Raw genomic sequence first — 17969 nt, 5'->3', positions numbered from 1 at the left:
TCGCTCTCCTCACTCAGTATACTCCTTGATTTGCGAGGACGGAAGTATGTAAGGGGAGCACCTTCTCCTGTTTCCCAGCAAATTTTTCTTCCTGTTAAAAAGGACACCTTACCATGAAGAGTAATCTGCCATCCATGACCTCACCAAGACATGCGTGCAGCAAATTTAATGTGCGCGCAGCAAATACAACATGGGCGAAGTAAGTTTAATTTGCACGCAGCAAATACAATATGAGCGAAGCAAATTTATATCTGCGCACAGCAAATTTAGTATGCGTGCAGCAAATTTGTGCGCAGCAAAGAAAATATGGGCAAAGAAAATTTATATATAAGCGTGGAGCAAATTTGATACGCGCACAGCAAATTTATATCCGCGGCAAGGCTAATTTATATATGTGCGCACCAGTCATTCAACATGGCCACACTCCCCAACAATTCGTACCTGTGTCTTCCACAGGCATCCCTTTATGGTTGAAGCGCGGTGCGTGTGAATGGCTGTGGGATTCCTGCTTTTGCAGCCTTGCCACGATGCCTCACGCTATCTGTCCACACGTCACGCTATCTATCCACACTAAGGTAAATTTCAACTAACATTGCTGACGCCACAAGCAGATGCTCACAATTTGCAACCAAAACGGCGACGGTAGGCAGGTTAAGAATCTAACAAGAAGTAACATCAACTGTTTAGTACCATTGCTTTGGGGAAAGAAAAGCGGGAGAAAGGAAACAAATTGTCGCATTTTTTTTTTTAATTATTAAAAAACCGGGAGGCAAGAAATGGTAACAGTTCAATGTTCCAGCGCGTAATTTTGATATTTTGCGTCGATGGCTGTGCGCAATGTTGCAGAGTTACAAAGCATTTTTAAAAAAAATGCGCATAATGTTGATAATATTTTCAGTACTATCCTAAAACATTTCTCTCTCGTTTAAAACCTAAGAACTTAAACAAATAGTTATTTACAAAATATGTCTGTATTGGGCAGCCTTCAAACTTCGCAGATTGTTTATGGCGCGAAAGTTGCGTTAGCTGCAAATCTAAATTGCAAATTTTTCCAGTAGCCCAAGGTGCTGATACTGGTAATTATTCGTCGCAGTTCGGTTTGCCGACACCTCCGTTGGTTGTTGTACGATTGATTTTTGTACACAGAAAGGGAAACATTTGCTGCACTAAGCTGGTAAAACCAAACCAGAAACAACACAAGAGGACAGGTAGATTTGCAGTGGCCAGAGGTTCAATGTTTTGACCAAAACAGGACATATTCAACCCTAAATGGAATTCGAAGGTAAGGTGCACGTGGTTAATTCTGAAGGTTGTCAGATTCTTCGTGAACTGTTCGTGAACTGTTGTTAAGTAGATACACTAAATATTGGAGAAACCATTTATGTACGTAATTATTTTCGGTTAACGATCGCTGTTTTTCGTCTGCTCTATTGCAAGCAACATTTCTGAACTTTGCGCTCAATCACGCACAATGGAAGACGTTTAGTTGACTGTGAAGTCCAATTTATTAACGGTAATTATAAGAGCAACTGGTTCATCGATTCTGAGTATGTCTTATCAATTTTGCGGTCTTAAGACACAAATAAATATTTTCTTTTTAATCTGTAAACTGAAAAGTCTGAAATTTTTAATTTTCTCAGTTGAATACGCCGATTGACAGCTTCTTTAAGACGGATTGTCGAGCCATAAATTAATCCATGAACAGGAATGGTGTGCATGTGATAAATGATTCGTTTAGCACTTTGTCGGGCGTCTCAGTTTGTTATTGCCCAGCAAATGTACATACGTTTATTAGCTAATTCGAGGTTCGATCGTTGAAGTAATGATTGTAAGCGCTTTTGTCAGTTTGTAAACATTCTTTAAAGCTACTCCCTTTGTACTCGTTCTCAGTTTTAAACTTTCCCTTCATCTCAGAACTCCAGATTTCTTCGTTAGTTCGCGGTGTGCGAGTTTAAACTCTTTCTCTTTTTGTAGGATTGTTACCCAGAGAGACAAACTGAAGATTCGAGTGGATTGGACTGCATTTCTGCGAGGCTGAAAGTGGCAAGGAAAAAGTGAGCATCAGTTCGCGATCGTATCGTAATACATATTTAGAGAGAGATACAGTTATAGACCAGCATTTAACGACAACTTCTGCAGCGTAAAAGTGACTGGAAGCATCGCCTCTCAAACAGGGAGGTATGCCTGTCCATGGCCATCTCAAGTTACTCAGCAATTTTTATACCGGCCAAAGAAGAAAGAAGCTGTGTAACAGTAAAGCTTCTTGTCCCAAAACACGACACAACTACCCCGTTGAAGGATAAGAGTAATGCATATGACACTTCCTCATATTTTTTTTCGTTTTGGGAATTTGGGTCCAAAATACGCTTAGCCGAAAAAGAAGAAAGTAGCGATTCTCAACTCTTAATTGAACTGAAGGGTTGTCTGACCTTGAATGGCTTAAACTTGGCCTTTCTCATTTGATTTTGTTGGTGGTGGTGGTGTTGCTGTTGTTTTTTTGTTTTAATTAAATCTGCTGTTTGTATAAATATACCAATAAAGTAACTCACGTATGGAATATTTCGCAGAAACCACGTATGTACGTATTGCGGATCTATTTTCCTACCCTAATTACGTCACAAATTCCAGATTTTCCCCCATTTTTTAGACCGCTATAAAGAAAAAAACTTAAAGATCGCATAAAAAAATTCCCTAAAAGTTTCATGATATGCAGTCTGTGATGACAGCCTTTTTTCACTATATATCAAGTTAACATCAAAAGGGGAAGTTGCAACTTCATTAACGAACAGCAATAAAAAGAAGCGTCTGCAAGTTTAATGTTCTTGATCCTTGTTTTGTTATTTCTGCAGTTCCAAGGTGAAGTGATAGCTGATCAGCACCCATTGTCGCTTTGCTAGACTGTGACAAAAAACACATCTGTTATGGTAAGTTTAATAAAACTTTGAACATGTTTAGTTATTGATTTCAATTTTTTCCTGGACCGAAGTGTTTAGCGCGAGTACCGTGTCGACGTGAAAACAAGGCTGATTTTCGCAAAATTCAATTTAAACAATGTTAACCGTTTTCTCCGTTAGAAGAATTTGGACAAAGATCTATCGAACAACTGATTTTTTTCGTATCACGTTTACGTGGAAAGAATTACATTCTTCCTGCTGATATATCTTTGATGACGAATCGCATGGCCAGACTACGATTTTTCTCTACGATCTGTTTAACTAAATAACTTTCAACAGTTTAGGTTTTAGTGTGAACAGAATATTAGCCAGTCAGTGTTGTCACAAAGGCGAATTTTCAGTCTGGATTTAAATATCAAGCTTCGAGGCAATTGTATGGGGAGAAACTCGTTCATTGCGAGTCTTCTACAATACTACGTACTGACGTTTCCAAAAGGTCGGGACAGTAGAAAAGTCCAAACAAGTTAAAGATATAAAACGACAAGTTTAAATTTTACAAACATGTTTCGGCAGAAAGCTTTGCACATCCCGTGGGAAAACCCGTCCCTTTTTTAGCTTAATCAGCAACTTCGACTCGTCCATTTAATCCTGTCTTTGTAGTCCGCACGCTTTTTCTATTATGAATACGTATTCATTACCATGTACCACTTATTTAGATTTAATTTGCATGTTCTGTAAAATTTGCACTGACGAAGGCAGACGTTTCTGCCGAAACACGTTTGTAAAATTTAAAATTGTCGTTTTATATCTGAAACTTGTACTGACGTTTGCTTTAAAGATTTATATTTCTGAAAAAACAAATCTTGAAAGTTGTCTGAGATAAGCTGTGCGCTCGCACCGGCATTCATTAGCAGAATATATTCGGCTGATATTTCATGAGTCGTTATATATTTAAGTTTGTTAAAGTTCTGAGTTTGTTTGATCTGAACCGTTTCAACTGCGCTAATATATTGATTTTCTTTCTTTGCAGGAGTGAAAGATGATGTGCACGTTATTAAAGACTTGGATCAGTTGAAGACAAAGTATAAGAAGCCGCAAGCTCTTGCTAAGAGTCGAATGTTTTCTATGCAGAATCGTTGTTGTTGTTGGTCGAATAAAAAGCGTGAAAGCTCGTTGGATATTTTTTTATATTGCTGTAAATTTACATGCGCTTTTAAAAGGGGCAAAACTGTGCGTTAAAACGTCGAAGATTTTTTGGCCAGAAAAGTAAATGTGTTCTCTTGCGGATTTTGGTTTGGAGCAAAAAATAATCTAGGTCTTTTGGCGGGAAAAAAATCGGATCCTGCTTATTTGCTGATTTTGGTTTTGAGGGAAAAATATTCTAAGTCTTTTGGCGGGAAAAAGGTCTGAGCTTTTGAGTGGAGTCAGGTAATGAGTCAAAAATAAACTAAGTCTTTTGGCGGGAAAAATTTGTGCAATTTGCGCAGAGATTTTACCCGTTAAAATACGGCATTTATTTTGGCCTCTTACTAGACCCTGTTTAAAAGTGCAGAAAATTTCCCGCGTCGGCAACCCTACATAGTCAAAAAATAGTAAAAGAGATAGCCTACATTCCGACTAGTTTCCAGGCCCCTTTTAAAAGCGCAATATTTTTTTGTTACTCTCTTAATAAAGCAAGACTCATTTATTGACTACATTGTCTTTTGTTTATTTCAACTTTATTATTAAATTATTTAAACTCTAAGGATATTACAAGTTGAAGACTTAATTTACAACTAAGTGTACAAAACGTTTTTGTAATTACAAAGAATACTTGAAAAATATCAAACACATCATTGCAAGAAATAACTCAGTTTTAACTAAATATAAAACTTACAAAAAGCGATGAAAGTGAAAACAAATTAAGCAGAACAGCTATTAACAAAATACATCAATAGAAGACTCTTGCGGAATAAATCAGTATTTTTTTGTTTTTACAAGTTTGCAATAAGTAGGTTATCGATCGGACTATAAGCTTGCTCTTGGTATTAAATTCTAGTGGAAAATAGCTAAGATTTGGAATTTTTTGCTATCTTTTTCTAACCTAACATAATTACAAGACTTGTGAAACAAACTTAAACGTACATTCAGAACCGAGTTGCCAAGAAAAATCAACGTAATTTGATTGTTTTGGTGAGTAAATGATAAATTGCTCGACGAAATTAGCGATCGACGAACGGCTATAAAACCGAAATCATATTAGAACAAAAAGACAATCGTGTAAAGTTTTGAATACATAAAATGCAAATTAAACTGGGCACCCGCGTTCAAAACCAATACAAATGTCCGAACAAAATTACGTCAAAAAAAATTATGTGAAATTTACTTTTGAGCGTTTTAAACGTACCTATACCAATATGATAATTTTAAAACTGTGTAGAATGCCTAATTTGTAGAATGTTTTCAGTAAATAGATGGCGAAATTCAAAATATTCCTATACATTGCAGTGATAACAAGAACATTCCTTTTCGTCCTAAATTCGACAAGTAAATTTTCCTAACAGATTGCCGTATATTTCTTTTATTGTCAGTTCCGAGAATTTGAGAAAACATCAAAACAATCTTCATGTTGAAAATTTTGTCGTCGACCAACCTGCTTGAGATTTTTGTTTTGAGAAATTGGACGTCGATCATTCTTGGCAACTCAAAGACTTAAATATTGGACTGAATATCTACAGACAGATTGCCAGATAGTTCTTTTAGAGTCAATTTTTTTAATTTTACAGGATATCAAAACAATTTCCCTATGGAAAATTTCACCGTCCTTCGACCTGCTTGAGAACGAATTTTTGTTTTGAAAACTTGGACTTCAATCATTCTATGGAACTCAAAGGCTTAGAAATTTGAACTCTAAATTTGTGTTAGCTAAATCGCTATCGTTACCTATGAATCATTAAAGCCAGGAAACCATACAAGCGCGGTGTTTCAGATTCTTCTTCATGTAAGCTGGCATCTGTTGTCCATGAGAATCTATTTGATCTCTATGGCCATATGAGTCCATGGGAGTCCTCGCCATAGCAGGAAAGTCTGAGGAAAAAATAAAGAAAACCCGGTCAATGTCAACGAATAACAACCTTTAAAAGAAAGCATTTTACTTCGAAAAATTGCAGAAACAAATTTTACAAAATGTGTGAAATTGCATTGGGGGGCACGCCTGCTACATCCACCGATGCTTTTCGTTTAGTTTGGTTTATTTATTTGTTTGTATTTCATTCACATCTTAATCAACGATATTCTAAAGTTAAGTAGAGATTCTTTCTACTTTTGACTTATCATCAGGCTCTATTTAAAAGCAAAGCATGGACTTTTTTCCGCCAAAATACTCAGAACTCTTTTATACAATTTTCCCGCCTAAAGACTTAGACCTATTTGAGGATCAAAGCTAAGCGCGTGTCAGCTCAACTTCTAGCAAAAGACGGGAGAAAAATTATACTTTTCCAACCAAGAGCGAAGTCTAAAACGTTTCCTTATCACCTCGTGGAGTAAAATATTAAACATTTTAGCGAAGTCATTATTTAAATATCACAAATATCCACCCACAACAAAGCCGCCATGTTGATTCTGTTGATACAATGCAAGCGGTATGCCAATATTGGGGAGCTTAAGAAACCACGACGGCGACGTCGAGGACAACGTCGATTCAAAAATGAGTTTATATTTACCTACGAATCTCGTCGTACCCTAGAGTCATTAAATTTGTTTATCACTGTCAAAGCTATCACGAAACTGAATCTAGGACACATCGATTAATTCGAAACAAAAATTTAAAAAATCAGCCGTCGTGGTTCATGTTTTTCAGACAACGCAGAATAGACCTTTTTCGCTTGGGCGGTTTGTTGTCCCATTACAGACCACGTGATGTACTCTAGAGAATAGTTCTTTTATCCATCTAAAAATTACTTATTCATATGCACACGACTATTTGAAAATTTGAAAGGAGGAATTGTCACGAGAATCATCACATGGTCTGAAATGGGGCAACAAATTAAAAAACCGCCCAGTCGAAAAAGGTCCATTTGGCCATTTGACGTTGTTGTTTTGCAGAGGACGGCAAAGAAATGTAACAAGAATTATAACGCACATGTACAGCCATTGTTCTCCTCATTAAGCCTTTTGTTTAGCGACGTTGCCGTTGCCGCTGCCATCGTGGTTCTCTCAAGCTCCCTAATATAAATAACAGTGTAACGTTGACAATATCGAGACAATTTTTGGAAAGTCCGTTTCTTTCTAATGTAATTACAAGTTGTCAATGTTGGCAAAATTCTGACTTGTTAACGACGTAAATCGTCTTTTCTTTTTTAATCTGAAATAATATACACGTTGCAGTTATAAACGTAACAAAACAACGCATGTGTAAAAAAAAAACTTTGATTGTTAAATGACTTGACTTTTCGTTTGCTGCAACATACGGGGAAAGACTGGAACCTAATTTTAAAAGGAAATGGCAATGAAAGTCGTTGCGTTCAGTAACATCTATTTTGCAAATCCTAGGTATTTAGGTCTGAAAATTATTCAAAGCTGTAAACGTCTTTTCACGATCTGTCGATGAATTTCAAGAGGGCCACACGTGCATGGTTGGTAGATTTGAATTGCAAACGAGAAACCAACATGGCGGCTATTGTGATTGATGCGGCGTCTTGAAAGTCATTCAAGGTCACTCGTGCCGACGGAGGTTCGCGTCGACATTTTTATGTGGAACAAGCTATCAGGCTTTGATTCCTTTTGTTCAAGATTACAAATTGGCAGATACGACCATAAACTGACAAAGGTTGCACGGCATACTGCACTCAGACAGGAGCCCAACTCAAAGCAGTACCCGCAAACCAACGGATTTACCCCCCCCCCCCCACCCGCCCATTTCCACCAACTCATCATTTTTCAGTTCGAGAAACCGTCTCAAATAAAATGTGTTCGATTAAATTGTTGTTTACTGACTAAACATGTCGCTTTAGTCTAGTCCCCGCGTGGACAAAAATATTTTCAAGGATCGAATCATCAGTAGGTTATGAATATGTTTGAATTTTCCAAATCAGAAGCCAGATTTTCAAAACGTCACAAATGCAATCCAAAGTTCCATCTCTGGACCTTTGTGGAACTCGTTTTAAATCACAGGATTTAACTTCTCGTTGCAATATTCCCTTGACGCCTACAAATATTCGTTTTTTTTTCCTTGCTAATCCCTATATATTTAACAATATTTGCGGTAATTTTGTAAATAAGTTTCCACGGTAACTAACAGCAATTCCAAAAGTGATTAAAAATTTCCTGCGTCGAAAAGTGCCTTTAATTAGATTCTCGCGTCTTGCGCGCACAGAGAAAGAGAGAGATTCCCATATAAAAATGAAAGGTAAGGTACTTCCGAAATTTGGTACTGCTTCAGATATTTGATCCAATTAAATGGCTGCCGCTCAAGTTATCTAGGTACATCTTTGAACATATTAACCAGAAAAATTTTGACAAAATCATCTCGCCGGACTGTTATCAAAATTTGTGAAAAGCGACATTCAAGTTATTTTTAAGAAGTTTTATCTTCTAGCCGTGAGTATAAATTGGAGTTAAGCCGGCAAAAATGTAAAACTTCAGAATCCCATCATTGATCATTCGAACATTAAATATTGTTGTAATTAAAGCTCATGCCATCAGAGAAGAATATGGACTCACCTCTTAATGTCATCAGCCGTTGAGCAAGACATGTTCCCTAGCTGTGCAAGTCATTTCATCTGGCGCCTCAGCAGAGCAACACCAATCTACAAAAAGATAGACTCAGTTAAATCCAAAAGTCAAGGAAATACGACCCTGGAAATAGTGAAAATGCTCCCTTCAACTTCAAATTGATCTCTTACTCCGTAATCTCCAAACTTACTCTGGAATGATCCATAAACACAAGTGATCCGCAGGCTATTTTTCACACCTATCCCGAAATGACGAAGTTATTTTTGGAACGGGATAGCTAAACGATCTTAAGCTTCGACCATTTCAAATAGGCAATTATTGAATGTACTATGGGTTCCGTCCGGGAAAATTTTACTGAATTATTAAACAATTATAACTATTGCTAAATTAACTTGAAACTTTGCATTGGAGTTACAAAGGCGGCGACAACTATGAACAATGTATACTTGCTATGTCTTGCTCTGACCTAATAAAGTTTTTAAATCAATTCAGCTTGTCCCTAGAGTGCTAGAGAATATAGCATTCACTTCGATTAACCCTCAACACTGTAGCAGAATTTGAAAAATTTCACTTCGTTCTGTAAAAGAAGGCAAGATATGTTTCAAAAAACTCAGGTGCACGCGCAATTTATTCAATGCACATCAATCCTTCGTCCCTGAACTAGTCGTGGTTTTCTAAATTCCTCCGGATTTTTAGATACACAAGCTTGGTAACAAAAATGTAGAGGAAACTGAGTTAAGAGCTGGATGTTACCTGAAGTAAATATCTTGTCATACTGATGGGATCCTCTCAAAACTCTGTCACTATCGTCCGCCGGTTCATTCTGTAAAAAGAAAAAAAACACTTGTGTTACGAATTATTTGTAGTCGTAACTTCACCATCATCCAAGTTTGCTCAAACTCTGCATGCATTAGACCGAGTCTAAGTTGTCTCGACGGCAATGACTATGAAAAAGTTATACTTTACATGCTTCTACAGATGACGCTTTGCTCTGAGAAACGCGATATTTTCGAGATCAATTCAGTTTTTCTCTCGAGTCCTAGGAATATGGCATTCGCCAATAGTAATTAACATAACGACATAAGCAACATAACGAGTTATAAAATTAATTATCAGTGCTATAACGACATAATCACAAATGTCGGTAATGTGATCATCGACATAAAGTTATAAAGAAATTAAAAGATCGCCAATTTTTTTCCTTGTGTCGTTGTTGGAGCTGGGAGCTGCATGGGAGCTGGCCACAATGTGGCTAGCTCTCAGTTGGCTTGAAAGCTTAATTGGTAGAGTACTGCACCGGTATTACAGAGGTCATGGGTTCGAATCTTCATATCTTGTGTCGTTATGTTCATGCAGTTATATTGCTATTATGTAATTATGTCAGGATGTTCACACTGCAAACATAACGACACATCATCCTTCTTATGTCGTGATGTTTATGTCGTCAGTGTCACTAGTGTGAACTCCGTAGGTCTGAAAAAACGCAGATCGAGTTTGGTCATTTCAATTTCATAACTCCACCTAATTATCAGATATATATAATATAGCAAAGCAGCGAGGGAATCGAAACTGGATGTTACCTGAAGTAATATCTTGTCCAATATGACCCTCTGATATCTTGTCACTTGTTCGCACTCATTCTGTAAAAATTAGAACAAATTAATTTATCTCCATTGTCTAAGTTTTCTCAATAGGCTCTTTAAACCGTTACTCGTCTTCCGAATAATACATATGTGACTTTAAGTCGCCATTTTACTTAGCGTTATTCACGTAGATACTGAAAACTTAATCAACCAAATCCTGCAGCAAACAAAAATTAAAGAACGATTTAACTAAAACTTAATTATTTTAACGCCAGTTGACCGACTGCGCGTGGTAATGTAACATTAAGTTAAACAAATCCGAAAACAAGAATAAACTACCGCTTTTTAGACAAGACAGAGATTGGCTTAGCTGCGTGCAATTAACTTTCAAGAGACTGAAGAGAAGTGCGACAAAACTAGGAGACAATTTAGGTGTGCTATTTTAAGTAAAATGGCAAATTCAAGTATAACTTGGAATTTAGTAAATACGGCGGATTATAAATAATCGCCTTACGCTGACGAAATTATAGCCACTTTCTCAGCGCGGCAAACATTATTACTGCTCAACTAATAATTTTTGTATTACTTTAATAAATTCTCTGAACAGTTCCTACCTTGCCAAAAGAGTTAAAAACCCGCATTTGCTGGAAATATTCTGTGACATCTTTGTTTTATAAAAGCACGTGTTTGAAAGGGTTTACTTTGAAGAGAAGTCCACTCCTTTTGCAGGCCGAACGAGGGAAGGCGGTGAGTTTCTTGGTAACACAGAGCTCGTCAAGGAAAATGTGCCCAAAAGGAAAGTTTAAACTCTTTTTTCGTACTTCTGCAACTTTTGAAATTTTTAGCAAAAACGACAAATTAAACATGCGGCCGAACTGAGAGCAACGTGGCAAATGCTTCTTCGCGTGTTAATTTGAATTTTAAATTTTCAAAGTCACGCACCAGATTGCGAGTATTTGATTGGTTGTTTTAAAGCACGGGATTTTCAAAATATCTTTCCAGCGAACACCCTAGCCTTGCCTTTGAAAAGGAAATATCTACAACTTATTTTTTTAAAACTGTTGCCAATACAACGTTACATATGTCATAATATTGATAAAAACTTTTCTAAGTATTGGAATGTGGATTTATCTCGTCACTTAGTTTATCCCTGCTCAGAAGCGGGAGGCCTCCATCCCACCCAAGGAGGCCTCATCAGGTTGTAGTTGGAGACTGGGGGAGTATTGTGAAAGGGCAGAATAAAGAGAATTTTAAGAATATAACACAAACAGTGGTGATAAACATTGTATTCCAACGCATTTGAATACAGAACTTGACGTTTGGTATGCTAGTCTACATACATTTTCAAAAGTGATCGGTATAATTTTTGGAAAACTCTATATATATCGTAAAAAGGAGAGGTCTGGAACCTAGACTGAGAAAAATATTCATGATCTGCAGCAATACGTTAACCTGTCTAGACAGTATATCATGAGGAGTAACAGCTGATAAAGCAACAACTTCTCACTACTGACATTGACATTATTGAAGGCTTTAGCTCTTAAATGAACAGAGTCTCTTTAATTTTGCAATGAAACTCAATTTTGCCGGACGCTAAAATGTCAAAATGGTCCCATTTTATGTTGTGACCAGAAGTTTTCACATGATCAGCAATGGCTGATGAATGGTCATTTTTAGCGGGGGCCTTGAAATGTTCTCTTTTTCTGTTTTTCTGTCTGTGTTATATTCTTAATCAAGCTACGATGGCCTAAGAACAAGATTTTATAAGATAAAGAGAATTTTCTTTTGTCTCTAGCCCTAACTCTGACGTTATTGTACGTGCCTGAGTTTGTAGAATACAGATGAGCTTTCCCCTGAGTCCAAGGATATCACGATTATCCGTTTTGTGGATCAGAGGCATCCTTACTGCTAAGTGAGAAGAAACTGCAGATTTATAACTTTTGTATCATGCCAGACAGTAATTTTGAAGAGATGGAAATCATCAAGGTAATCTAGGCTTAGCCCTTCATCTCTCCATCGAGGGTTAAGCCCAAATCGTCTGAATTTTTAGACCCTTTTTATAATGAATTGTATTTTGCAGTCCTCGCTCTCTCGCGGCATCGGCATCTACCCGCTTCATCCTGTTTTGACCGGTTTTTTTATTCGAATAAGTGGCGCTTGTCTGATTAAGCGACGCTTCCGAATAAGTGTCGCACATTGCAAAGAAAATATTAACAAATGCCACCTTTGAGCTGTCCAATCAACGTCAAAACCCTAAACAAAACACTAGGCTCGAGCTGGGATTATTCGAAGACGCCTTACCTTACACCCGATATATAGATACTTGACCTTGATTGGGAAAATCATAGAGACCTTGACATTTTAAACTGAACTTCGTTGGTTGTTGCTGCTGTAGCTTCCGTTTATAGATTAAAAATAGGAATAATCTGGATGTGTTATTCTTTTCTTTTTTCGGCAAAGGGTTTTTGATACACGCCGACCGCCAAAGAAGCCGCGCCCTCTTATGCGCGGAGCATCAAAAAGTTGGAAATTTTAGAAAGTGTCGGGTCCTTTTTAAACCAGATGCGGTGGGTATTCTACCTTTTAGGATTTTGCATCGCGATGATCAATATGTAAACTTAGAAATTTAAAATTCCTTTTGGGAGCCCTGGCCCCGAAAAAATAATCGGCCGCGATCTCTCCCCTCACCTCCCCCGCCTTTCCGCGCCTTTATTTGCCTCGTATGGGTGTTCCATAGCCCGCGCACGCCTGGGAATAGCACATGAAAAACGCGTTCGGTCGAGCAAGTTCATTTTGACGCTGTGCCATCGAAATTGTTTAGAAGCTTTGTCGAGATTTAACGCTGTGTGTTAAGGTAAAGTGGACTTACGATTTTGTTCCCCTTTGTTCATAGTAGCATTTAAAGCGACACAAGTGTCGAGATTTATAATTTAAATTGGTGAGGCAACGAGTTTTCGACACGGCAGATTTCAACATGGCGTCGCATTATTTGGGCGACCACGCAATTAGCTCATTGAACAAATTTGCGTTTAGTTCACATTGTAACTTGTCAAGAAGCTTGATATCCTTGCGTTGCTTTGTTTTCACGGAAATTGGCCAGTTTAGAAACCGAATTAAACATTTCTTTGTCCACGTGCTCGGTGAAAAGTGATGTCGTTTGCGAACAGAGAAGAGGAATTACAAAAACACAAGTTCAATCGTCTACTGGCGAGGTTAACCTTTTAAAGGATACGGTATTAGCAATGGGCAGTACATATTTGCACTGACACGGGGTCGTTTTACATGTAGACTGTCCGATTTGCGTTTGAACTTGATTTTCTGTCGACTCCAGTTTTCGAAATCTTGTGAAATTGTCAACTTAGCCACAAAGCATATCGTTGAAAAAAAGCACAATTATTGTTGATTACTTGGTGATAAGTGACAAAAATTATAAGGTTGGTTACCGTGAGGCAAATCTAATTGAGTGCAAAATACAAGCGATGCACCAAGGAGGATACCTAAAGTTGTGATCTACTGCTCTTTGACATAATGAATTTACAGGCGGCAAATGTGATAAAATTCTCTGTAATTGTTTTTAGATGTCCAGAGGTCAGTACCACAAAGTGTATGTTGGAGGACTTGGAGAAGAAGGAAGAAAAGAAGAAATAGAAAAAGAGTTCGAGAAATTTGGACCACTTCACGATGTTTGGGTGGCCCGTAATCCTCCTGGCTTTGCTTTTGTGGAATTTGAAGATCTGCGTGATGCAGAAGATGCCATCAAGGCCCTAGACGGGAAAACCATCTGTGGAATGGAAGTTAGAGTAGAAATGTCCCGACATCGTGGAGGTCGTGGCCGAGGTGGTGGTGGTGGCGGAGGTTACCGTGGTGACCGCTATGGTGGTGGGCGACGCGATGACAGATATGATCGCTATGATAACAGATCAAGATCACCTTATAGGTGGGTTTTTCTGCTGTTTGAATCTTAATTTGTCTCCAACTTTTGTAACATTTTTTCTGAATCAAATGGACTATGAATTGCATTCATTCAAGGTTGAAATATTGACTCTCATTACCTATTGCTAAGACTCACTTTTACTTGATAATACATGTAGCTCTAAGAATTTGATATGTCAAGTTTTACTGTAGTATATTTTCATTCTCAATATTTGAATCATGTCTTCTAGGAATTTTTGAGTTTCGTAATGCAGTGACAATTTTTGACTTGGTTAACTTGTTCTGCACTAGCTTTAAAGATATTAGCCGTTATTTTTCCGTGCGCTTACAGTCAAGGGCAAGGAGGTAGCAGCAATTTTAGGCTAGATTTAGAACTTTAACTGCATTGTGTGATTCGCTAGTACTGACTATGTTGTGTAGTGCATTGAGACATGTTAATTTGTATTTTATTGTTTCTGTCTGGAACTGGTTAAGACAGTGTTTATCCTGTTGCCGTAGTCTTTTAATTTTGACACCAAAGTAATTGTTTGGGTTATTCTTTAGGTTCATCCATACCTCGTCCTCGCATCTTTGCCACATTTTTATGGTTGCAAGCTAAGCAAGGTGTTGAGGTTTAAGCTCTCCTTTGAACTCCATCAAAATTACCAGTAGTTCAAGATGTTCAGCAAAACATCAACACACGACCAATCAATCGACCTCCAAAATTCGTCTACCTGCCAACAACCTTTTCAACCAACTTGACTTCCCTTCATTTATAAAATCAACACCACACCCCGATTTAGTACTCTCGGATACTGATATGTATGGACCGCGAAAGTCACTCTGCATCACTCAAATGTTGCCCAAGTGCAGCCATCAATGTGCATTGTTAGAGAACAACATGCACACCTCTCCTCGATTGTCATCATTCCCCAGCCATCTTTAGTTTTCCACTTCAGCATGTGATCCAACACATCAACTTTCTTTAACAAGGAAACCCAGTTTTCCTCTTCTGCTTTAGCATCTGCAGGTAGTGGTTAACATAGTTCAATTGCTTGTAATAATAGTTATTATTAGCAAGGTTTTAACTGTTGAGATTCAAAGGACCTTTCAAAGTTCTCAGATGTTTATTTTTTTCTATTTTAACAATAAATGCTGTGCTATTGTTATTTACATGTAGAAATCTGTTTTCAGTGATTGAATCTTCATGAGTGCTTGAACAATGACTTTCCAGCAAAGGAACTTGTTCCGTGACTGAACTATTAAAGAATTAACACATAACCTAGATTGATTTAATGGCTGGTATAATCTGTGACAATACTCACAAGATATATGAGGAATGTGTTGTGAGATATTGAGAGATTCTGTACTAAAGTTAGACATTGCACTAGTTGTAACATGACAGGCTTGAAAATCGAGTAACAAATATATCACTATAATAAATTATTAGCTGGGAAGACTGCTTTTTGTTGCCAAGTATGTTGTACATTAATAACACTTTTATCTTTTTTGATCCTCCACTAAAGGTCACCACCACGCAGGAGGGGACGGTCTCCTGATCAGGACAGGTAAATGTACTCCAGAGTATCAGCTTCTTTTGAACAGAGCTTGATGGTTGTGGCCACCAAAATTGAAGGACAAAGAGTAACTAGTTTTATTAAACATTTCTTGTTGAGTAAATTGTGCAGCCAGTTTGATTACAGGTAATTACAGTGTAACAATATTTTGCTACAAGAGTTCAGAGCTACTCTCTTTTTCATTTCACCAGATGTAGTGCATTGATAATTAAATGTATGATGCAGAAGAATTTTCAAAATGTAATATTGACTGTTGACATTTTCTCTTACCTTATGTGTATTTTTTTTTCTGAAGGTGGCAGTCAAGAGGGGGACGAAGCCGATCTCGTAGCCCACGGCGTTTCTAAGCGACTTGTCACCAACAAGGTATTGTAACACAACTACAAGTCTTCCTTAAACTTTTAAATTAATTTTTCATTCTTTGAGATTGGAGGATTCAAGTAAGCACTTCACTGCTTCACTTACAAATGCAGTAAGTACTCTGTTAAGTTAACAGATAAAATTGTAATGAATTGTAATAATATTTTTACGAGACTGCTGGCCCTCATTTTCTACAAGCGATCAACTAACTTAATTATTTCAGAAAGCAATTTCATAAAGTACATGTGATAGTAATATTATTACAAAAGTGACCTTTGCAAAACTTCAAAAATGGAATTTTTCTACTTGAGGTTGATGTGTGGTTATCTGCTTTCAGTGTTTCTATCATTAATTATGAGTCTAAACTTTTTTTTAATGTATCATGCATGCTATATTCTTATGGACTACATACATGTATTTATTGCTTTTTGCCTTTAGACCATGCTCACAAGGTCTGTATTGTTAAATTGCAGATTTTCCCAGAGCTGAGGAATTCTACATCACTGTGAAGAAATGCTTTTGCTCACAGATGAGCGGCTTTGAACTTGTCATGTTGATGCTCCTGAGTTGTTTTTAAATTTAAAGTTAATTAATGTTTTTCTTCTGTAGTCTATAGTTTGAAACATATCAACATTATGATTTGTATCAATTTTTATGCAGCTGTAAGTGATAAGTAATAATCATAGCCTAGGATGTCATTTAAATTCCTCCCATTGTCCTTTAAAAAGTGTTTGATTTTTTCAATGGGGAGAATTTGCTTTTCGATGAGCATTGAAAAACCTTGTGTTCATTGTAACAGAATTTTTACTTCTTGATAAGTTCACTGCGTACATTTATTATTTTATCAGTTCTTCTCAGACATGTTATCTCCTAGAAAAGGATGTTCTGAAAATGTTGTGATTAACTTTTCAGCAAAAGTAATAGTATTTGTCGAAAAGGTCCAAAATTTTTGTGTGTATTTGCCTTTTTCACCAATATCTGTTATGCATTTTAGATTTAACTGTGCTGTGTAACTTGTGAAGCTTGAGAAATAAAACTGTTGACAGTGTGATTTCTGAGTATAGTGTTGTAACACGCCATGAAGTTTTGTACAAATCAGCCTGAAGTTCCATTTTTGCTGTCAAAACAATGTAATGAAACAAAATTTTACCTTTATAATTTATTCACTGAGCTGAAAATTTACCATCTTTCATTATTTCACAAGCATGAAGCTTTTGGCATGCCAATCTTAGCAGTATGCAGGATGGTTCTCATATGTGAACCTGGTGAATGGCTTAGCTCACCTATAGTCTTGGTAGCTCAGTGGTTAGAATGTCCAGCCGGCGTGTGGGGGGTGATGGTTGCGAATACTGTTGGGGACTCCGATTTTTTCTTTGTCCCATGCTCATGGCAATGAAAATTTTATACGTATCAAAACAACGTAAGATGCAGTAAATGACAAAGGATGGGAGAACTGGAATGCTTGGCTATTCAAAGTCATTTGAATGTAATTTGTCAGGCATAAACTAAGAATCGTATTCATATTGGCACGCAAAGTAACCCTTCTCCCCACCCACCCACACTATTGAGTGATCAGTGTTTGGCTTTCACTGTTTCAACAGCAGACTCCAAAGGAAAGAAAGGCTTTCCACCTCACATTAACTGCAGGCAGACCACTCTATGTGTTTATGGTTAATAATTAACCACAAACACATAAAGTGGTCTACCTGTGGTTAATGTGAGGTGGAAAACCTTTCTTTCCTTTGAAGTCTGCTGTTGAGTGAAGTGATTTACTTATCACACCTTCCAACAACCTACCATTTACCATTGATTGGTCAAAAAGAATACAAAACTCTGAACAGTGAACAGGGTGGGGGGGGGGGGGCGGAATTGGAGGATGAGAAGGTTTTGACAGCTGTGTTTGCTGTTCACATATGGCAGATGGTCTAGCA

At 37.4% G+C, this 17969-nt stretch overlaps 1 protein-coding gene and 2 long non-coding RNA genes across 5 annotated transcripts; 2 read left to right on the top strand and 1 right to left on the bottom strand.

Moving 5' to 3' along the window:
- The first annotated feature begins 1088 nt into the window (after positions 1-1088).
- LOC149096932 (uncharacterized) lies at positions 1089-4585 on the top strand. Its single transcript, XR_016204412.1, has 4 exons — positions 1089-1282; positions 1975-2054; positions 2850-2924; positions 3925-4585. It is a non-coding gene; the product is annotated as an uncharacterized LOC149096932 (long non-coding RNA).
- On the bottom strand, positions 4349-11089 carry LOC149096931 (uncharacterized). Of its 2 annotated transcripts, XR_016204411.1 has the most exons (5): positions 10804-11089; positions 10187-10246; positions 9360-9429; positions 8595-8680; positions 4349-5960 (listed from the first exon to the last, which is right to left on the bottom strand). It is a non-coding gene; the product is annotated as an uncharacterized LOC149096931 (long non-coding RNA). The 2 variants fall into 2 exon arrangements; XR_016204410.1 differs by lacking the exons at positions 4349-5960; positions 8595-8680 and having other exon boundaries at positions 9075-9429.
- A 1843-nt stretch (positions 11090-12932) lies between these two features.
- On the top strand, positions 12933-17089 carry LOC110052014 (putative splicing factor, arginine/serine-rich 6). Of its 2 annotated transcripts, XR_016204283.1 has the most exons (6): positions 12933-13043; positions 13768-14126; positions 14666-15131; positions 15628-15669; positions 15974-16044; positions 16512-16537. XR_016204283.1 is itself a non-coding variant. In XM_089280089.1 (5 exons), exons 2-4 carry the CDS (start codon positions 13768-13770, stop codon positions 16023-16025), a joined length of 453 nt encoding a protein of 150 aa, XP_089136215.1. In that variant the 5' UTR covers positions 12933-13043; the 3' UTR covers positions 16026-16044; positions 16512-17089. The 2 variants fall into 2 exon arrangements, 1 of the variants encoding a protein (XP_089136215.1); XM_089280089.1 differs by lacking the exon at positions 14666-15131 and having other exon boundaries at positions 16512-17089.
- The last annotated feature ends 880 nt before the right edge of the window (positions 17090-17969 follow it).

The sequence above is a fragment of the Orbicella faveolata genome, unplaced genomic scaffold, assembly GCF_042242905.1.
Source record: "Orbicella faveolata isolate gen_17 unplaced genomic scaffold, um_ofav_v1 contig_47, whole genome shotgun sequence".
Classification (NCBI taxonomy): Eukaryota; Metazoa; Cnidaria; class Anthozoa; order Scleractinia; family Merulinidae; genus Orbicella; species Orbicella faveolata.
The sequence above is the reverse complement of the archived record's forward strand: the minus strand, read 5'-3'. Positions and strand labels throughout refer to the sequence as shown.